The 23,425-nt window shown below is 31.5% G+C and overlaps 1 protein-coding gene across 1 annotated transcript in view; it reads right to left on the bottom strand.

Annotated features, from left to right (window-relative positions):
* Window positions 1-23,425, bottom strand: part of PSME4 (proteasome activator subunit 4) — an 84,034-nt gene that overhangs the window by 39,633 nt on the left and 20,976 nt on the right. The window contains exons 4-20 of the mRNA XM_006909599.2: window positions 19,516-19,560; window positions 17,500-17,649; window positions 16,227-16,290; window positions 15,604-15,678; window positions 14,354-14,476; window positions 12,466-12,558; window positions 11,690-11,955; window positions 9,054-9,240; window positions 8,217-8,306; window positions 7,449-7,513; window positions 7,033-7,183; window positions 5,267-5,365; window positions 4,961-5,030; window positions 4,417-4,484; window positions 3,610-3,825; window positions 2,859-3,016; window positions 1,765-1,860 (exon numbers count right to left, since the gene is read on the bottom strand). Coding sequence (XP_006909661.1) covers window positions 1,765-1,860; window positions 2,859-3,016; window positions 3,610-3,825; window positions 4,417-4,484; window positions 4,961-5,030; window positions 5,267-5,365; window positions 7,033-7,183; window positions 7,449-7,513; window positions 8,217-8,306; window positions 9,054-9,240; window positions 11,690-11,955; window positions 12,466-12,558; window positions 14,354-14,476; window positions 15,604-15,678; window positions 16,227-16,290; window positions 17,500-17,649; window positions 19,516-19,560 — 2,016 coding nt within the window. The remainder of the gene's footprint in view (window positions 1-1,764; window positions 1,861-2,858; window positions 3,017-3,609; window positions 3,826-4,416; window positions 4,485-4,960; window positions 5,031-5,266; window positions 5,366-7,032; window positions 7,184-7,448; window positions 7,514-8,216; window positions 8,307-9,053; window positions 9,241-11,689; window positions 11,956-12,465; window positions 12,559-14,353; window positions 14,477-15,603; window positions 15,679-16,226; window positions 16,291-17,499; window positions 17,650-19,515; window positions 19,561-23,425) is intronic.

The following is a 23,425-nucleotide window of genomic DNA, read 5'->3' as shown; positions in this document are numbered from 1 at the left end:
TATTAAATATAATTTTTATTACTTATGTTTTATTATATTAAAATTTCATGCTAAAAGTAAAAATTCTAAAACTTTTCAGTCTACATTATCTTTCAACTTCGCCTTTTTTTGGGGAAAACCTATAAAGGATTCGCAGGATCAATTTTAGGGCTTATAATGTACAGTAATGTAGGCTAACAAACTACTTATTATTAACAAACTACTCATAAACCATAGCATTAATAAAATTTTTAACATAGTATTCTTTTCCTTATTGAAAATACATTTTATTATATATAAACCTAACTGGTTTTATAATGACCAAATATATGGAACTTTTGTCTTGATGCTCATTTCAAAGGATAAAAGACTTTGCTTCAATTCCATATTATAGTGCTCATGGCATAAATATGGTTACATGCTGATATGAATTGCAACAGAAACCTCTAAGCCCCTGAGCTGGCCCTTCAGCAGTGCACCTAATGATCATTCAATACTAAAAATCTTCTAATCATATACACAGAAGATACATGTTTTTGCTCTTAAATTATTAAATGACCACACTTCTCTTATTGTCAAAACATTCGAGCATGACTAAATTTACTAATGTCATAAATTACGTATGAAATCTCTTTAGTATGCCATAAAAGAATTAAGTTCTTACTGTATTACAGGATCATCAGGAAAATCAAAACCATTGCTGTAGGTCTCATTTTAAAATAGTTTAAAATCAAACTCTCTTAAAAGAATGAAATTTGGTAAAATTATTCTTATATCAAACTTAAATGAAAAAAGATGTTCTTTAAAAGAATTTAGCAAATTCCTAGGTGAACTTACAACAGATTTTCTTACCTGAAATGACCCTACTTTTCTCTCTCAAATCTAATGAGCAATCTAAAGTTCAATGCCTAGAAAGAGCTTTTAGATTGAAATAAGTGGGAATTATGAAAAAGTATGAGTCCAAATAATGATTATGCAAAATATGGAAAAGACAAACAAGACACAACTTAAAACCACTCCTTGAAGCTTTCTAAGATTTTTATTGCAAAATCAACAAATGATTCTCTCCTTTGTGTTTTCTGAGAGGCAAGGAGGGGCTACTTATTTTTACGTGATTTTCATTAAATTGCTCAGCAATGAGATGTTGATGTTGCGAGAAGATGATTTAAGATGGTATACTGAAACTAGCAGCTATTTCTTTAATAAGTGAGCTAAAGTCGTATATTGCTCATTTCATTTAAACAATTTTTTTTCAACTTAAATGGTAACACTAACAATGGACTAAATCAGGACATTCATTCAAAATAATAATACTCTGAAAAGCACTTAAATTCAAAAAAGTAACTTGGCAGATTTAAAAAGTTTAAAATCGTAATGAATAACACTAAACAAATTTTTATTAAAAAACACCCCAGGTTTCTTTTTGGTGCAAAATCCTTAATCAACACTGATTACAGACCAAAAAAAAAATTTACTTTTTTAAAGAGTGTATATCTTAATTAACTCAGTAAACTAACATATGAACTTAAATATCTCCAAGTTCATATTTTAAAACTCATTAACACTGAAAGTTATCCTGGTACCATATGAAAATCTGAATAAGCCTTAAAATTTATAGACCTAAATTGTGCCTTAGGTATTGCTGGCCTAACAATTGACAAAAGTTAGAGTGGTACAGACACAACATCAATAATAACAAAACCAGTGACTCATTATGTGACTAAGACTTAAATACATGCCAAGTGGCAAAATAGTAAAATATGTAAAGTAGTTATTTTTACTTACAAGTTAGTAACTGGCTCTCCTTTCAGTGGAGGTAGGAGGTTTCCTGAGCCAATTAAACAGTTGTGCACTATAGTCAGACTCTGTAGAACATCATCTCTAGAAAAGATAAAAGGTATTTCCATATTTTAGAAGATGTCGAAACCTGATTTAACAAAAAACCATGAATTTAGGGTGAAGTACAAAAACTTCATCAAGTGGGGATATACAAAATTAAGACAAAGAAATGGCAAACGTCTAAGTTTACACACTTAATAGTGCAAGGTAATTAAACAGGTATTTACTGGTAATACTAGACCTGCTTATAGTTAAACAAGCTCTAAATAATCTCAAGTAATGACAATTGCCCTTTGTGAAGCAATTCTGAATTTAATCACCTGTTTACCTATCACTACCACTAACAAAAATGAAAAACAGTATTACAGCGATCTTCCAGCATATTCCATTTTTAAAAAATGGACTAGCTAAACATTTACTTCAAAAAAGCAATTCTGTACTATATACTAGTTGACATAAGTTGATCATACTTCTTATAAGTCCATTTCTACTAAATTTGCTATTAAAATTTCCTGATATTTGACACAGGAATTTTCTTACTATTATTTTGGGAACTTTCAAAGATTCAAACTACCAAAGTGTAATGGTCTCAAATAAATGTTGCTTATTAAAGCCCCTAGAGGGGGAAAAAAAAAATCTCAGCGATATTTATCAAAGTAATATTAATGACAATAATATGAATTAATAAAAAGGAAAAAAAAAAACAATAAAATCAAAGCTAAATCTAGAAAAACAGGCATTTCCTTTCTAAGGGGCTAAACCTACACATACTTCCCAAAAGATGCATAAGTGAAACTGGTAAGTAGAAGGCACTAAAAACAAACTAAAAAGAAAATCTGTTTTTCTATTTTAAATGTATAAATATTATGTCAAAATTTCTGATATAAACACTATATTAAATGCTTTTATAATTACTATTGCAATATTCAAAACACACACTGAAAATGAATATATCAGATATGCCATAGAGAAAACGAAAGGCACAAAACGATTTTAATCTGCAACTATATAATACTAATTGATTATAAAAGAAAACTAACCTAGACATTTCGAGTTCTCCATCCCCACAATGCTGGAGTTTGATGAGCTCAGGCTGAAGAAAAGAGTCCAAGAGATAGAAGGCAAAAGCCACTTCATCGGAAGAAGGAACATGCCACTGGATTCCCAGATTCCATAAGTCCCCTGGTTTACCCCAGTCCTAGAAAAATCCAACATTTTTAGCAGGTTAAGAAGTTGAAAAAAATACATATATACATAATTTAAAAGTTTTAAAAGTGTATGTATAAGTAATCCAAACCAAAGGTAGCAAATAACACACACAAAAAAGGCATGAAAATATATTACCCTTACATTATCACTCCTGAAAAAGCTCTCTCTAAAGAGGCACTCAAATATTAGTTTACTATAACAACAACAATGGTAAGTTTATATGAGGCTACTGAGTTCCCCAATAAAATTATATGGAACTACAGAGGTTAGATATATCATACCAAATCATTTCACACAAAAACAGAAAAAAGAACAGTAGAGTTAGCTACAGTGCTATGCTGTACAAATTTAAAACATTCCAGGGAGTGCCCTTCTAGTTGCTAGATAGAATGCTTTCCCATTTGTGAATTGCTTAATAAAGCCAATTAGATCTTCAAACAAACATATATGCATCCCAATGAGTTTTAATAATCTACTTTAAAAAAGTGATGCCATAATACACAAGGAAAAAACCCACACTTTGAGACCCATAGAAAAATAATCCAATATATTCTTGAATCTTAAAATATTGAAAATGCTTGCCTTAATAGGAAAGTATTCAGAAGGAGGCTTGTCAAAGCCACCTGGCACACTGCAGTATTCTGTGGGGTAGATAAGTGTAGTAGAACGAAGAAGGTGGTGCAGAAGGTTACAAGACAGAGTGTAACCCTGCTTACAGGTTAAATGTAGGGTTCTTTGGAGAATCTTTACAAGTTGCTCCCTATAAAGAAGCAACTTCTTCCCATCTACTCGAGTAATCTAAAAAGAGAACAGTGAAGATATTTTGGTTAGAAGATCAAAAAATAATTAATGCAAAGGTCAATATCTGGCCACTAAAATAGCCTAAAATAATTGTTTCTTAAAATAACTTTAATACATTTTAGAATTTTAATTATATTCTAACAATTAATTCAATAAGATAAAAACACATTTTCTGAGTATGCGCTCTCATGTGCCATGCCACAGTAACATCCTGTTCAAAAAAGTCTATCTGCTTCAACAAACGTTTACATTGGATTTCTCTGTTCTTTGGTTCCTGAACTAACCCATAAAGGAAACTGAAGTCTGAATGATGGCCAAATTTAGAATGTAGAGAGAGAAAAAAAATGGCCACATCTTTTCAACTTCTGGGTTATCCATATTAGAATTAATCAGTAAAAAGTCAAGTACTGAATACAAAATAATCAACAATCACACACCCTTGATAACAAGAAATTGACATCTAATACTTTGCAGCTGTATCAAAAATATCTAAAACTTAATGTCAAATTTTCAAAAAAAAAAAAAAAATCCTAAAAGCAAGTCAACATTTTCATAGTAATGTTTTCTTATTCCAAAGATTTACAATACCTCAGACAAAAGTTGGAGATTCCACAGTAACTCCTTGTCTAACTCTTCTTCATTTAATACATCATCATCTAAAAATGGGAAAAAAAGTATCAGGGGAAAAAAACTATGTATTCAACTAAATGCATCATTTTTAAATGTTTATATTTTATATTTCTAATAGCTAAAAAAATGTCTTTTAGGGAGACTTTTCATTCCTTCTTCCTAAAACTGAACTTCCTCCAGAGGAGGTAGAAACTCAATTTTCAAGAAAACATACCAACCAAGAAGTCTGCTCCTTCACATATCACAAAATAACCGATATTTTTTTTAATAACTGATATTTTTGATGGCAAACTCAATGATTCTTGTATGAAAATATTAATTAAAGTAAAATTTCTAAGATACCTGTCAATATGGTGATACTTTATTTTGAGCAATTTCCCCCAAAACTATGAAATTAAAAGATTGCATAGCTCAAAGAATCTGTTTTCATCAACGGAGTTCTAAAAACCAAGCAAAAATTTATTTAAAATTGTAAATACAGAATGATAACCTCATGACTTACTCATTGTAAGCTGAGTGATAACACTGCAGCAGTGAGGAACAAATAGCTTCAAAGATTCCTCTGGGCAGCACTGAAAACATATTTGTATAAATATTAGTTTTTTTTTAAAAGCACAAATATTTAACAGTCACAAAGTATCTATTAGCACTATCTATTAGCAAATAAGGGCTATAAGCAGCTACTGAAAGAACTATGTATTTGAAGTATAACAAACACATCTAATATAACTAACTACATAAACCTGTTGGTTATCCATTCATTAATTCATCAGTCTAAAAAACAAAATAAAACAAAACAAAAACTCACCTTTACAGCAGCACGGCACATATCTGCCACCATACGGCCTGCTACTCTGGTTTCAAATATATGTGAAATAGAAAAATTAAAAACCTTCTGAAGGGCCACCTGTTATGATATTTAAAAGAGAAAAATGTCTAATCAGCATTTTAAGAAAATTACATACCTTATAAAACATAAAAAAAAGTGATATTCACTAAAGTATTCACTAAAAGTAACCAAAGTAACCATGCAGGAAATTTTTAGCCATTGAATTAAGGACGTGTTTAATAATGTTACATTCATGTCTACAACCTTTGCATAAAGCCCTAACATGAACAAAACATTTGAGGCTCAAGATTTTATTTGCTACAAAAACACTAAACACAAAATTAGAGCTCCTAGAAGCAAATATAATTTATTTATATTGTTGGCTAATCCAATACAACAAAATTTTTTGGGGGACATCTAATATTTATATTTTATCAGCCTGACAACTACAAACTATAAACATTTACCTCTAATCTAAAAAAGACTTGAAGCAATATATTTAATTTTACAAGCAAGTCACAACAATTTTAATTGCTCAATGAAAGAATGCGCTCTAGATGTGGATTAATAATGCTGAAAATTACAAACAATTCCTTTCAAAAGAGTTTGATTTTAAACAAGAGATATTTATGTTAATTTCTTTATACTTACATAATCTTAGTAAGCATTTCATGCAGCTGCAAGACAGTTTAGCTTTTTAACCAGGATAAACAAATTGAACAGTGATAATCTCAGATAAGGAAATCTCAGAAATGGAAATAGTGTGGTATTAAAGACCATACTATACATAACAGGTATCAACCAGTATGAGTGTTGACAGATGTCTTATGAGGACAAACTATTTCTCATTCATCATGGTTTGCCAGATTTTTGTATTTAGTATTTAATTTCTATCATGTGATAGCATAAACAATTTCCAAAACTTTTCTCCTAAGTAGTATTTAATTTTAAATTTTAAAAATACAGTTGATTTGTGTTATCTGCAATAGTTATGTTCTATATAGTTGATGGGAGTACTGAATTATCAAATACTAATTGCTATCTAACAAAACCATTGCTCCTAAAGGAAATACAGAATTATGTTCCTACAAGCCTCTGGTTATGTTTTCATCAACAGATGATTTTTGTTTTACGTGTATTTTTGTTTAAAGCCACCTTACTTAATATATACTGTTGATTCTTTAACACTGAACTCAAAGTCGACAGCACTTATAACTCACGCCTGAATAAAGCTTATCTAAAACATGTTATTTTCTCCGTTAGATACAACTCTCTTATCTTAGAACAGTAGACAGTGCTTCAGTACTATTCTTGGTGGCCATTTTAGACAGCAAAATTATCAAGAAAAAGCACAAAAATGTGAAAAACCTGGCGCTCAACAGACAAAAAGGACATTTGTTTATAGTATGAGAGCTGAAACAAGAAGGCAGCACGTCACCTTATTCAACCTTGGCTGGGAACATGGGCAACTCAAATTTTTTGCCACTTTACACATATGCACAAGAGTGCTGCTAGTATTGATTTAGGGGTTACAAATAAATTTAAGTAGGTAGGTAGGTAAATTTGCAAATACAGAATTTGTGAATAATGAGGATCAATTGTGTATCTTTTTCAAATTTTAGTATGGAAAGAAAGGATATACTGGCATTGATATACACACTTAAAGTAACTTGAAGTTCAATTTTTAAAACATCAAATAAAACTAACAGATTGGAATTTAATTTTTTGTAGTAATGAATTCTTACCATAAATATTTCTTTGGAACATTGCGTGAGGATTGTACTAAACGTAGAAGACAGACCTAATTCGACTAAACTCTCCAAGTGAGTCATTTTCTCAGTTTCTGTTTCTTCTCTTGTTTGCTCCAATGTGCTACTTTCTATAAGTCCAAAGCATCTAAACAATGCAAAGAAAGTATAACTTTAGCAACTAAAAGCTGGCTGAACACTGTTGATGATTAAATACTGTCATGACTATTCGAGGAATATCTACTTAATTTGTACATGGCTCACAAATCAATTCACCTTTTGTAACTTCAGAAGCATCATCCTGGGGTAGTAGTTAAATACAGGTTGTAATGCAGGGTAGACTAAAGTTGCTGGGACAGAACAAACATTTTTTTGAATGTCAGATAAAGGGCGGGTCTGAGGTACATGCTCACCTGTCCATAAATTGTAAGACGAAATCCTCAAATTCAGCTGTAGCTGAACAAAGTTCTCGTTCTACCTATAACATGGTTATTGAGAAAAAATTTTAAATAGCCTCTGATATTTTACTCTGAATGAAACTCAATTAGGGCCTACAAAATAGATATAACACACATTATTATATTGCTTACTATGAGAAACAACACCATCATGGCATATCATTTATTTAGAATAACTCGATCTACTACTTTCCAGGAACCAAAATAAGAATTAACTTATTTTCTAAGGGCCAAGCCAGAAGTAGAGCAGCCATTTTCATTATTAATTACATTTTTCAAACAGTTTGAAACTGCTGGTTTATGTGTAAAAGGGATTATCTCTCACTATTTGAACATCCAAATGACAAAAGTAGTAAGCATTAAAGAAAATAGTTCTAAAAGAACCAGAGTAATAAACCAAATTTCTCTTCATTAGATGCCAATCCCCTCAATAGATTTTTTCGTAATATAAGATGGAAAAACAAAATACCACCACCTTTGTGTAACACCTTTGTGTAACAAAACATTAAAGTGACAAAAAAAAACCCTGAAATACACCTCTAGATGTCAAAATAGCAATGATGACACAGATCTCCATTGATATTGCTGTAGTTACAAAAATGAAATTTTAATTTGTTAGCATCTATCCAAAGTTGCTTTCAAACTATCAAATATTGCTATGCATATACAATAAGAATTAGAACAAAATTAACCAATCTCTTTACAAGCAGAAAGCATCCTTACTTCTGTGAGGTCATTTCTTTCTTGTAGTACAGATGAACAATCTACTAAAGGCACCAGAGTGGAAAATGTTGCTATAAACTGGAATGTAATCTGCGGGAAAATGAAACAAATTTAACATAAATCACTTAATTCTAGTTCAAAAATACAAGTATACAGTAATCTGCAATAAAGTATACAAATAAATTATGTTGAGGGAAATCCCACAACAATTTTTCTTAAAATTCCTCTCTTAGAATTGAACATTTCAAGGTTTTTCACAATGAACTGTTATTTTTGTAATACAATTCTACTATATTTATTTTCATATACTTATTAGGTTTAAGCACAAAATTCTACAACCTTTTGTCACAGAGAAGTTACTTTGCCTCCCACCTGAAACATGTAACAACAACTAAGGGTAAATAGTAAATACTAATGCAAAAGCTAGAGACCAGAATCATTGTTTTAAGTCAGGAGATGCGTGTATAAGCAGCATCTGGCATTTTACACTCAGTAACTTGTGCTATGCCCCCTGTTACCAGTGTAGATGAAGGGAAGGACAAATGATCATATTCTATGATTTTTAATATCTATGCTTAAAGAAAGTAGTAAATAAATGAGCTTTAAAACATCAAATGATCATTAAATGCATATAGGTTACAGTAAATTACTTTGAAAGGAAGATGTTATATAGATCAACTGTCCACAGATCTAAACTTGGACATCTACAGATATATCTGTTATTATTAACAAAATTTACACTGAATTATGTTCTGAAGAGTATTTGAAGAAAAATTATAGGATGTCCATTTTCACAATTATAACTTAGATACAAAACAGAATGATAAATATACTCACCATGCATTTACTAAAGTCATTTGGATCCACCCCAGGCAATGCTCTCATCAACAGAGGTAGCATATGTGTTGGACCTTCAGGAAACCATTTGCCCCCCGATACCAAACTGCGGGCTACTCCAATTACACAACTTAAAGTAGCTGTGAGCTGGTGAGGTTCTGTTAAAGTCTCTAGTGCAGGATATGTTCTACAGTTTGGAAACAGAATTTTAAAAAATTTCCATCACAGATAAGCATATATAACACATTAAATATACAAAACTCATAAAATGTATTTTGCTTGAAAGGTCTGTAGCTAGCAGAATATTCTTTTTTTTTTTAACAGTAGAAAAGAAAAGCTTTATTAGAAGGGAAAGTACACTTCCAGATGGAGAAGCGGGCCTGAGCAAGAGAGGCGTAGCTCAAAAGACCTAGCGGAATATTGAGTAAATATTTGCTCTTAAAATTAACAGAATTATACAAATAAAAGGTACATGTTTCCTCAATCCTCTCCCATCTTACTACCCTTCTCCATGTAAATTCCACAGTGAAAAAGAACATAAACTGGTAGATTTTTATGTTATTCCAGCCATCTTAATCCACTTCCATATTCCAAAAGGACTGCATCTAATCTAATGGTCAAAGATTAGTAGAATTCAGGAATAACAAGTTACAACTACTCCCCTCTATCTTTTTTTATAGGAAAACTATCTTAATAAAATGCTGAAATTCTATTTTATACTTTTAAAAAGATTGGTATTTTAAAATTGGAAATCAGCTATCAGAAATGTCTGATAACATTCCTGACACTAGAGTGAATAAATTGGGGGGAATAAGACGAATGCAACCTTTGATCACTAAGTAAGTATTTAAGAGCCAACAACAATCATGTTACTCTCTGATTTGGTGATTTCACTTTTCAGAATCTATCCTACAAGAGGAAAAAATCTAAAATGCAGTCATTTTAAATTCCTCTTAATCAGAAAAGATATGTAAAAGGGAAATTTCTAAATTTATAATTAAGTAAGAAAAAAGGAGGGTTTATAACTAAGATAAGAAAATAACCAAACCTATGCTTATTTTAAAAGATGAAAACATATCAAACTCTTTAGGAGATATAAAACTAAGTGCCTAAATATTTTTCTACATTTGTACTTTTTATAGAACTTTTTGTGCTTATAAAAGAAAAAAAGCTTTAAAACAAAGTAGTTATGCCACTTCTAAATAAAACAAAAATTACAATTAAATAGTCTCAAAAAATGTCATTATATCGTCAATGAAATATTTATCTTGGCCAAGCATACACCATTCAATATGCTGATAATTAAATTTGTCCAAAAAACTGAGAACTAAAGAAAATTATTCTTTCTACTAAAAATGTATCTTACTATTCATAATTCGTCAGCTGGACAACAGTGATATAAACAGAACAAATGGGAAGTTCAAGAAACACCAAAACACCCCAAACGTCAAAATTTTAACTATGCAAACAGCTAAATTCTCTCCTTAGAATGAAGTCTCTCCTCTCCAAGGAACATCAAGAGACCTGCCACTGTTAGCTTCTGCTACCCCATGGAGGCCAAATAGTAAAGAACATTGGGAGTTCAAGTCAGAGTAGAAACTGCCTAACTTCCCCATTCTATTTCCTAATTAAGTTGTAGGTGCTGGAAGAGTTTCAGTGCCCCAAGCCGTGCACACAAAAATAGGAGAGGTTGAGAAAGTGAGGTACAACTTCACTTGAATATTTATGGCAATGACTAGAGGGCAAGATAACATAAACAACTCAAATTTACAAATAATGGAGCCCCATTTTAGTCAAGATCTTTAACCAGACACCCTCCTCCAAATAAATATGACCAATTATCTTGTATCAACAGTGAGTCAGAAAATAGACTGTCATCTGTATTTTGCCACTAAGGATCCTGGACAAATCTGAGTTTTGTGGAACTCAGTCTGTTAGATTCTTCTGGGCTCTAAAAGCTAATCATCCACTTTTGACAAAGACATTTAGAGAGAAATCATAAAGTTTCAAGTTCAGGCACCAGAAGAATAACAAAAAGCTGCTCTTGGACACTCAAAACAATTGAGTGTAGCTCTCTCTTCGGAAGCACACCAGGCCCTATATTGTAAGTGAATAGGCAAATGGAGAACTATTTCTGTTACTGTTTCAACATAAAAAAACAAAATGAATGCAGTAAGATCTACCGTGTAGAAAAAATACACATAAGATTATAAAATACATGAAAATAATAAAGATCACCAAATTTTCTTCTGTATCACTGATTCTAAGAAATAACAGAAATCCAAGATCACTTTCACTGCCATGATCACAATATTTAGTGACACATTTTGATGAAAATAAAAAACAGCCAGGGCTTAATTTATGAGCAAAAACTTTATAATTCAAATGTGCAAATAATCTAAAATACTTATTTTATCCATTTCGTGTCAAATTTCTTTTCTCTCCAATAAATCTTTAACAAGTCACTCAGTAATCATTATGTTAAAATGTCTTGCTTCTCCAGAAACAGGAATAAGCACTGAGATAGCAAAACAGAAACCAAAGAAAAGAAAACCAAGCAGAACAGAAGAGAAGAGGGAAGAAAAAATAACTAGCCACAGCTGAGACTTCAACAAAACACGTAAAGCCACACTTACCTTTCAAGTACAGGGGGTATTACTAACTCAGGTCTCATGAGTGCAAGATTCTGCAGAGCCTGGGCTGCTTCTAAACTACCAGTTTTGCTAAACATAGCCAAGAGGACTGGTTGAATAATGCATTGTACAAAGTCTGTAACATCTTGATCAGTAAGCTTATGGCTATCAGGCACAGGAGTTAACCAAGAAGGCTTCTTGTATCTTTCACGATGTAATCTTCTAACAACACTGTTTGGCAACCGCTGAAGTAGTTTCATTAACTTGTTCTAGGGACACAGAAGCAAAAAGTCCTAGGTAAGTTCTATTTCCCACATAGGTATTAATGGTTCCTCTGTATTCTCTCAAGTAAAGACTTTAAAAATAATAGCTTTTATAATCTTACTACAAAGACCTGCACGGTGTATCTCGATAGAATAAAATACTCTTACCAATTAACTATTAAGAATAATTAACATAAATGTGTTTCAAATTTCAGTTTTAACTTCTAGCACCATGAAAAGTCATTACAAAAAAAAAAAAAAAAAAAACCTGACACAAAACTGAAATAATTTCCAGCTTTGGTGGCATTTTTGTCACCAGTTACCTTACCAGTATTATCTTAATTTGTTTATATATGATCTTTGAACACAGTAACTTAATTTGAACTGTATCACTTATATACAGCCAAACCTTAAATGAAGGACAGAAAATGGATTATAGGTTACAAAACAGGCAATAGTTACATGTGACCATATCTTAAAAAACTCTAAACCCTAGAGTAAAAAATGAACACTCACCAGCCAGCGCCCATTATTTGAAGGATGGTAAAAAGATGTGATGCTGTTAAACAGACCGGTCAGATGTTTTTGTACTAGCTTACTTGGTCCACCCTGTTCAGATAAGAGTAAAAATATCAGTACCCATATTATACTGTGTATAATTAAAATTAAAAAGGTTAATAGGCCCAGGCTTCAATAGACATCTCTATGTGGCTCATGATCATTCCACTGACAAAAATCTATTCTACCTCTAAATAAGAGTAAATATCATTTTCCAATGAACTTCATACAAATTAATTCAAAACATTCTACTAAAAACAAGAGCAACTTACTGAAGCCAAATTAGAAAATTGAAAAGATATTTTTCAATTTAAGATAACAGTATCTTTTACTCTTATGCAATCAAGTAACTTGTCACTAAGATTATCATCTTAAAATAACCAAGAGTGGTAACATCAGGTATAAAAACATTCCTCAAATGATTCGAGAATTGGATTTCTCATGCAGGATGTGTGAAGAGGTGAGATTTACATAAATGCATTAAAATATTTTATTATCACTTCTAAATGTTTCAAATGATAGTAGATCTGTTACACGTGATGGTGTTTTGACTCAAAAGAAAAAATTTTTTCTGAATCTATTGCTAAAGCAAATATATAAAACAACCAACCAAACAACATAATCTGGAGGAAAATGAGGAAAAAGCTAGCATTCATTTTATCAAGTTTAACAGCCCTGGAGATAAAGGACTGACTACACCTTGGCCTTGAAACTACCGATCTGTCTCAAGATAATCTTTCAATAAACAGCACAGACCTAAGATACAATGTCTTATTAGGAACCTGCCTTCCTACTGAAATGAAATCCATGTTTACGTAATTCCATAGTAAAATACCAAGAAAAAAATTTTAAATTGTAACAGCATTTAGCATCATTGATTTTTAATTATATTTAATATTCGTATTTAACGCAAAATGAAGCTCCCAATGAGAACGACTGTGTAAGAACAGCAACATTTTAACTAAAATAAGGCTGATACTACTCACTAATTCTGTGGCTCTTAAAAAACGAGTTCCAACTCACTGATTATGTAAGAAAAGAGCAAGCATCCAAGAGATTTTGTTCTTATTGCATATCAGAAAGAAAATGAGATTTTCACTCTTTAATAACAATGAAATAGCAAAAACTGGGGAGCTGGAATTTTCTTTTTTCTAATCTTACAATAACATTTAGGAGCTAAACTTCTCCAACCATTCTCCCTTTTCCACAGAAACAACTAATATAAAACCAATCAAACAACAACATAATCTGGGAGAAAATAACACATACAGATTGTTCAGAGACAGCCATAGAAGAAATATGAATGACAATCCAGAAAATTATAGTAACAAGTTGTTCTATATCCTTATTTGAAAGATAATGTTGAAATACAAATGTGGATATATTTTTACTTTTCTTCCATGTATCAGTAAAATAATCCTTTGTACTTTTCCCTTCACTGAGATCACTCTGTCAATAATCTTTGTGTTCAGTGTAATGTTTCATGTGAACATTGACACTAAATGCATTAATTCTGATCATATGCAGAACCCTGAGTTTTAACTTTACCTTTATCATTCTCAATTTGACCTTGGGAAAGTCCTTTAATCTATGAGTCTGGTTCCTGGTCTGTAAAACGGTCACAGACATTCTGAATCAAAACTTTAAACTTTTGATTATTTTAAGGTCCATTGGTTATGGACACTTATAAATGGTACATTATGACTACATTCTGGGGCTGAAAATATCCAAGAATCAACTGACCAACTAAGCCACTAAAATTGACTTAAGTGATTATATAGAATTTCTGTATGGTTAACACAAAATTTAGATGAACTATATAAAGCAAATATAATGTATTACAAACCATCATGGCAGTGATCCATATTACGGCATGTCCTATATCATAAGCATTCGTTAAAAATCTTGGGACTAACACCTGACTGCTTCCCACTGGGAGGTTCAAGCTTCTCAGAATTCTTGTAAATATCTTAAAGGAAAAAAAAGAATTAAGAACATTTACAGCTACCAAATAACTCTTTTCTTAAGTGTTATATATTAATGTTATTTATTGGATTCATCCTCTTTGGTCAGTTTTTAAGCAAATTATATATTGCTTAGTAATCTGCTTTATTCTTTAAAAATTATATATAAGTGTCTGTAAACTTTAAAAATTGACACTCTGAGGTCATAGGCACGTGGATACGAAGCAGCTGTATCTACATACCCAAACAAGAGAAATGAGATATAGTAAAACAAAAAAGTAGAACATAGATAACTGCAGTTAGACATGAAGTATTTTGACTTCTGTCTCTCTAAATGCACAAAAAGATATTTTCCTATACTCTCATTCCATGCTTACAATGTACAAAATGGGAATATCTTTGACAACTGACTTTTCCTCTCTAAATTTTAACATTGACTTGATATTTCCCCTTAAAATTTGCATTTTAATCTGTTGTTTAAAAACTTTTTAAAACAATTAAATTTATGTTTTAAATCTGTCATTACTAACAGATAAGGGGCCCAAACATGTAGAAATGTTACTTCTTAGTCTCTACTGGCCGGCAACAGAGGAAGACAGCATGAGCAAAGGCAAACAGAGCATCTGCCTTCCTCTGGTGGACCCCAGCCCTGCTCTACTGTCACTGTGTGATTCAGAATCACCTGAATACCCTATTCCGGCCCTCCTGAAGCTCCACAGGTGATTCTACTACAGGTGAAACAGCAGCAAAGATGTGATATTAAGAACACTGAACCTAGAGACATTCTAATTTTATTTACCCTAGGAAAACATAATGATCTAAAAACACATCGTAATGGCAATCAAATACAATACTAGAATTCATTGGAAGGCTGGAGTGTATGACCCCTGAATAATATACTTAGTACTTTCAAAATAACCCACTCTTACAGGTAAGACAAAAATCACAGATTTCTGATATCTTGATATAATCCAATTTGTTTTTAAAAATAAAGGATCCACCCACTAAATTATGTTTTTTAACGGTAAAAAAATATTTTATGTTGTGCTAGGAATTAGTACACAAAACACACTTCTTAAAGACATAAAAGTGATGTCAGTAATATTGTATATGTCTAAATGTTCTAAATTACCTTTGGTACATATGGATCCCAGTCTATGTACCCTATATTATCTGTAGCCAATCGAGCAAAGAGATTTACTAGTTGCTAAAAGTAAACAAAAAAAGACAGTTAAGTAAATACATTTGTTGTTGTTTTTACATGTCATAGTCACAGCCTATATTCATTTGTTCTTTTCAGCAACTATTGTTAGCATAACTTAATATATGGTTTATAACTCAGTTTTTAAAAATCTCCAAATTTAAGCTCTGATTCTCATCACCCATTGAAAATCAGTTGCAGTTGAAATGCTTAGAAAAAGGGAAATGACAAAGCATCATTCACAATGCAAACAGAAAAAGAAAATTTAATCCAATAAACAGGCAAAAAACATCCAGTATGCGTCTGGCACTGTGCTAGCTGAGGGTACGAGGAGACAAACAACAGGGCCTTGTATTTCATGTATTTTATATCACAAGTATATACTTCTACACAAAATTAAAACATATTTACTTCTGTTAGAATACAGCAAATAAAATTTTAAAAACTGGTAACACGGCTAACAGTCAATTCTAGGGAACTAAAGTTCTTTATCAAATGATTTCATGCATTTATTTCCAAACTAAAAAGTATAAGAGGTAAAATGGGATACTCACCCCCTCCCATTGTGGGAGATTTTGCACTGAAACCCAAAGGCCAATTAATTCATCAAACCAAAGTCTGAAGAAGAAAAATGTTATGAATAGCAAGGGATTTATAGAAAGTGGTTCAAAGCCAAGTATCCTTTGTATTTTTAAATCTATTATTCTTACTGATAACTATACAACCTAGAAAAAATAATACTGAAAGTTACAAACTTAATGGAACAAAGGACTATTTTTGTCTGAATATTCTCCTTTCAATTTATTTACGGTGAAAAGACTAATCTCATGTAACTTTTACTTCATTGTTAAGTAATTACTGTCCACTCCTAGCACTGTTTATAAGTTTCTCCTTCCTCTCCCTGCCTTTCTCCTTTAATACTTTCCTATTACTACATGTTCTTGCAACTCTGCCTTACTTTCTTATCTTTAATAAGCCAATTAGTAATTACACTATCAAACAGCACTACAGTAAGTGTTCCATAAAAAAATGAGCCACAAAGTATTAGGTGCAATTAAATTATAGGAGGGGAAAACTATCTCAAAATAAAGAAATAGAAGAAAATACAGGGGCAAGAAAATGTTTGAATATTATTAACCAATCTTTTAAAATGTCAAAGACATTCAAAGTTTTTAGAACTTTTAAATTAAAATTAAATTTTCACAATTATACAGCTATATACAAAATTTCTGATTTGAAAGAAATAAAAGATCTGGCATCTCATTCTAGGAAACATGGAGTGGGGGGAACTAAGCATGAACCCATAACACAATGATAATTACTACTACCCTTCCAGTTTTTTTTCATCCTTTTCCCTTTTTTATAAAAGCACAGTCTAAATATTCTTCATTCTAGGGTCTATTATACACCTATAACTTAATGGTGCAAAGACCAGAAAAAGTTTTAAAAAATTATAAAAGATACCCAAGAAAAACTACAAATGATGAGGGTTAAAACCAGATTTTAGGAAAACATTTTTCCTTTCCCGAAACTCTCTGAAATTTAACATTTCTATCACTACTGATTGACATTTTCCATTCCTTTTTGCATTTATTATTCCTTCTCTTTTGATTTCTTAAAGTCCTTATTTCCTTGGCTTGACATACAAGCATTATTCCCTATTTATAATCTTGTATTTAACTGTTTTAGCTTTCACACACTTCAAGTATCAATATAATGGTTCAGTTAGCAAAAAATTTTTTTTACTTATTATTGCTTTACTAGTTTGCCTATATATCTGTATTTCCTGCTATCTTCTAGAATTTGTCAAGATATGTATATACTTACTTAAAACCTTTATGATGAAGTTCTGGAGGAAGGGAGGTAGGAAGAAATATTTCAAAATAAGTGATGGCCTTTTGCATTGTCACATCAAAAGGGCACATTAAAGGTCGCCATTCTTCTAGCATCTCAGCTGTTGCATCTGCTGGAAAATATCTAATAACAAACAAGGTTTTCGTGTACCTGATCATTGGCTAAAAGCTCTACAACATTAACATACAACTGACAAAAAAAGGGGGAGGAGAGGAATGAATTTCATAAGGCATATCACATACTACACAAATGTCAAGTTAGCCTAGAAGAAACACATTTTTACAACTCTATATACTCTTACACACTTAGGGTAAGAAAGTACATTCTTGTCTATGGGACTAAGAAAAATGCTATAAAGTTGATAAAACTCTAATACAATACAAAGTCACTCAAATCACCAACAAACTTAAACATGGTTGTTGTATTTTTTTCCTTCTTGTGTGCTATATAATAGCAATAGAAAAAATTTTGTCACAGAGAATCCAGTCTATATAAGAAATAGACAATCAGTGAAATGAGAAAGAGATCAATCTCTAGGCACCTCTGAACAAACCATTTACCCTCACTGGACCACAAATTCCTCCTGTATACAAGACAGGACTGGACTAGATGATCTGGTCCTATAGGCTCTAACAGTCTATAATTCTATGAAATGGCCAGGTGCATCCCTGGGGTAGAGAAGATTTACAAAACTAAAATTTGAAGTGTGTACACACACAAAATGAAGGTAAATGTATAATTTACCAAATATTCATTAAGGAGTTTAAAATAACAAAAAGTATATGAGAAATTCTGCTTTGGGTATGGCCAAAAAAGTTAGGAAACCTTTCAAATACAGCTGTTTGGCCTACCATCATATTATTAATCCCACTATGTATTTATACATCTATGTTAATCAGAATCACACTTCATTCCTTTATGTGAAAAATTAAATTAAATTTCTTATAATACTACTGTTGAGCTCACCAAACATTTATGTGCTAGGTCACTGTGCAACAGGTTAGAATTATTTTTTTAAAGCAGAACATATTCCACTTTCGAAATTCTTACACATAATTCCCCTCCCTAGTTTTTCAGAGTCGACTGTTAGCCTAGTGATCAAAAATAAAAGCCTGGGTGTCCTAGCAATTATCTAACACCCTAAAAACCAGTAAGTACCTCAGTGATGATCAAGTTTCCAGTAAGGAAACAGAGGCCAAGAGAGTAGCCGCCTAGTCCAAAATGGCAGTGCTCATTGGTGGATTATGACTCAAGTTACATCTTAAGCCTCTTAAAAGGAACACATTTTAAGACATCCTGAAAATACATTTGTCCAAGACTGAGTAGTATAGTAGGCCAGCAACAAATACCTGATTTATAAAATAGCTTTAACTCATATTACAAGTAGATGATTAATATAGGAATTTCCGTTCAAAGAATTCTCTGTATCAATAGCAGGGTTAAGTAGTCTTAGAACAGCCTGATAAATATGGATGAGAAAAATAGTTTAAGTCCAAAGAACTGGACTTTAATTAATTAAAACTAAAGTCTATCCATGTTCATCTTTAAACATCAGAATATGGAATATTTAAAATCAAATATTTACTGAACATTATGGAAATCAAATATTTACTGAACATTAAAGAAAATGTATGGACAACCTTCCTGTTATTAATCGTATTTTAATGCAATACACCTAAAATGCTGATTTTGGAAAATATTTTTGATCTAAGTAACAATACTTTCAACCTTTCAGATAAAGATGATTATACATTAATTATGGCTTTCTTACTAATAGGTGGCTGAAACCCACACCACTTAAAATTTTCTAAAAAATTTATAAATGAAATCTAAAAACTTGTGTTTGAGTTGGAAATATGTTGTGCCCAGTGACTAACATCACAACATCTGGAACTATTTATACCTTTAATTTCTTCTTCAAAGCATACTAAAGATGGAGGAAAGCCTATAGAAACAACATGAGGCTTTATAAATTGAGAATCTACTTACGGTCGGCAGCTTTTCACGAGTGTTTTGAGAACATTTTCTACAGAACTGGTGGGGAGAAAAGCCGTTTAATAAATTAGGTAATTGTATTTTAGGAACACACATAATTCAATTAATAAATATCTCTAAGATCTGCTCATAAATTGATACGTGTGTGTGCAATAATTTATCCTTCTCTTTCATACTGTAGACAGAACTGTAGGATTAACTACATGCACTCTGTAATCTACTCTTTCCTTTGCCCTCATTTTACTCATTCTCTGATGTGAACTTAAGGGAAGAAAACTAGGAAAAGGTCTCAGTTTCTACAAAGTAGGCGGCAATGACCATACTTATCAACACATCAAGAAATATGCTCAGTGGTTTAAAACTTCAAATGCTAATTTTAAATTTTCATTAAAGTATTTTTACATAAAAAGAGCAAACACAATTTGGTATGCTTCTATCAGCAACTGCCAGAAACTAGTTTTCTGTAACAAACCAATGAGACTTCTATAATACTCCAAGGCACTTTATTGCCAGCAACAATTATCAAAAAAAAGCAACAGCCATCTTTTTGACCAGCTACTTAAAAAGTTTGTTGAGTAACACTAAAAGCTATAACTTATTTTCTAACTTGTAGGTAGCTCGAGTAAATATGGAAAACAATGAGTATTTGTATATAAATTTATAACAAACATTTCTATTTTAATGAAAAGGCCAATGTGTACTGGTTTAAACACATATGACCAGAATATAATATTTAAAATATTAACTAGACCATAGTCAAATGGGTCAAATGCAAATAAATAAAACAAAGGGATATTAGGTGATCTTGAATGGGAATTTTAAAATGAATGTGTGACTATGTACAGAATGATGTATACAGTAAAAATAAAATAAGTTCCTCAATTTCAAGAAAAAAAATTATGGGGAAAAGGAGTAACTTTCAGGCAGTGTTCCACCTGACACTTTCTCATTAAGCTTCTTGAAATTCTTAAGTCTGGAAGTCTATCCAATTTCTCTGGAAGCTTAAGAACTAATCTGCAAAGAAATTCCAAGGAATAACACAAACCAAACTCAGCACAAGTAATCAATCTATTATATAACCAAGAGATAAAACTAATTTTATTACTTGAAGCAGGAGGAATCCTCTTTAATTTCAAAACTACTCGGAAAACAATTAACTGAAGAGGAAATCGGGCTACAACTCATGAGCTAATTTCTAAAATGAAAAAGACCATATGCTGAGAGCCACCATAGAGTATTTTCTCTGATTATCAGAGTCTACCTTCTCTCATAAAAAAAGCTAAGCGATATAGAAACACAGATTCTATTTAACATCTAAGTTTGCCTGGTTTAGGGGGAAAAAAAAAAAAAGGCAAACTTCTCTCCAACCACATTTAAAACTCCCTGAACATCAGGACTACAAAATTTTTTTTTTTTTTTTAAACTTCTGGGCATTGCCAAAATGCTTATAAGGCTACGTGTTTGTCTATATTTATACTTTATTTATTTACTTACTTAATTACTTACAATGCTCAATTAAAAAATCTAGAAAGGCAATGAAGAGCACTACTTAGGATCTTCTTTTAGTTTGTACTGAAGAACCCCATTCAGAAACAAATTATCAAATTAATAGGCAAGGTTTAAAGAGCCATCTAGTTCCAAACTAAATAAAAGATCAACTTAAATGCAGAGTTTAAAGATAATTCTAAAATGGTAAACTTTCTGTTGAAATATATAAGCAGATCTATAATTCTACTGTTCCTAAAGTTTGTATTCATATTAACTTTTATTTTACTGTTTCTGTGGTAACTCATTTGAGTGTACAACACAGAAAACCTGCTATTTTCACTGGTAACTTTTCTATTCTACCAAAAAACTTTCACATAATGTAAAAAATGGCTCTAGAAAGCAAGTCATAAAAGGCTGCATAATTGTTTTTCTCCAATTCCCTTCACTATTCTGAATAGGAGGTGAATTATAATACTTGATAGCTTGTCACGTCACTCATTAGAGAAATCGGGTATGTGGGAATGTGATTTAGTTCATCTAAATAAAGTCAGTTTCAACCCCTCCTTATATATAAGGCCTGTGGCCATTGGATTTATGCTTTTTATCCAGAAAAGGGTACAATCTCTCTAACCTGTGATATCTGTATAGTGACCTTTTGTGATTCTTGTACTCTCTCAAGATGAAAGGAACAATGTTTCTGTTTAAAAATAAAATAAAAGGTTAAAGCTAGATGCTACTAGACTTTATTTCACTAATTTTTAGAGGGAGTGAATAATCGCTACACACTTTTCCAATTGTTGGAAATTTGTAACACTAAAGTGGTAACAAGTCAAAACACTTTTTTTTTTTTTAATTAAAAGGAATCTACAGAAGGACTAAGCTCTGGATGGGTTTTCTCATATCCTATTTTCTCTTAGTAAAGACATGTTAAGTTGAAAAGAAAGTCATAGCATGTCATGTAATGGTTCACAGATTGGGCTTAGAGTCAGACAGATCTGAATTTGAATACCAGTTCTGCTACTTACTAGTCATGCAATATATAGCCTCAGTTTTTCCATCTACATAAGAGCAATAATATCCACCTCTCATAAGGCTGTTATAAAATTAAATGAGATAACAAAAAGAAAGCAATTATCTGGCCCAGAATGATGCACAATAAATGTTAAACATATTATTTCACACTAAGCCAAAATAAAATTATATTTTCAATCTCCTTAAGAACTAAATTTTTTTGTGCTCGTTTTGTTTTTATATTTATTCTCCTACTACTAATTTATGATTTAGGAAATTGCATCAAAATAGGAAATGCCTCCCCCTACTATCACCCTACTTAAGTCTTGTCCCAGTTCTTGAGCTCTTGTCCCAGATTCAACAAATGACTGTCAATTTTCCTCTCTGGGCTGCAATTACCTTGTGATGACATTCTTTATGATTCTTATGATGACATTAATAAAGCAAATGCCAAATATGGAGCTGAAAGGCCTGAGGAAAGCCAAAAAGCCTTAGTCTCCAATTATTCCAATTACTAGGATAGTAGACTTATACAAAGGTGGAGGTTTACGCTTCCTGCTTACTTCCCTTACGTAACTATTAGGCCAAAGAAATGTATGGCAAATGATATATTCAAGAAGAGGGTCGTGTGAACTGCCCATAGCCAGAAGTACTTTCAGCTTCGCTTGACAATTCTTGAACTAAAATTTAACTTCAGAATAGTCATATTTGTTTTTTCATAAATGAATCAGTAAACTATAATAAATGGTATATTCTATATACCTCTGCCTTAACCTCCTTATAATTTAATGGTAATTGCTTATAGAGTGTTTTTTTTCTGAAGAATGTAACTTAACACTTCATTTAAAAGAACTCAAATTTATCTGCTTTCTCTAAATCTAAACAAATCCACCATTAATTAGTCAAACAAAATCAGTAAATAGTCATTTTTCAGTCATTTCACATAAATTAGGGTCAAGATAATTTTACCATAGCAAAGTTATAACATCTTCATTACTGATATAGTATTAATACTGGTTTTTCACCACAATCACTTAAAAAAAAAGTATGCCTTTATGGCTAGTGTTAAGATATCATAATCCCGACCACTCATGTAAAAAGAGCATGCAAAACTGCTGTATAAATGATGGCAAGCCTGATCACCGTGAACTAAGTAGTTCTCAAAATTATGTTAGGAAGAGCAGTTTCTAAATAAAGATCACTGTAGCAGAGACAACTTTTAGAACACTATCTAAGTCATTAATAAAAACCAACCATGTAGTCTCTAATTTCCAAGTAGAATTTTTTTTAGCACACAGCATATTCCTCAAATACCATGTGAAAAATCATTGCAAATACCATATTAATAATCATTAACAACTGTAAACTATTTTAATTTCAATAGATCCCTATAGAAATTACTTTT

Source organism: Pteropus alecto, unplaced genomic scaffold (assembly GCF_000325575.1).
Source record: "Pteropus alecto unplaced genomic scaffold, ASM32557v1 scaffold131, whole genome shotgun sequence".
In the NCBI taxonomy this organism is placed as follows: domain Eukaryota; kingdom Metazoa; phylum Chordata; class Mammalia; order Chiroptera; family Pteropodidae; genus Pteropus; species Pteropus alecto.
Note: the sequence above shows the minus strand (reverse complement) of the source record. Positions and strands in the feature narration are given on the sequence as shown.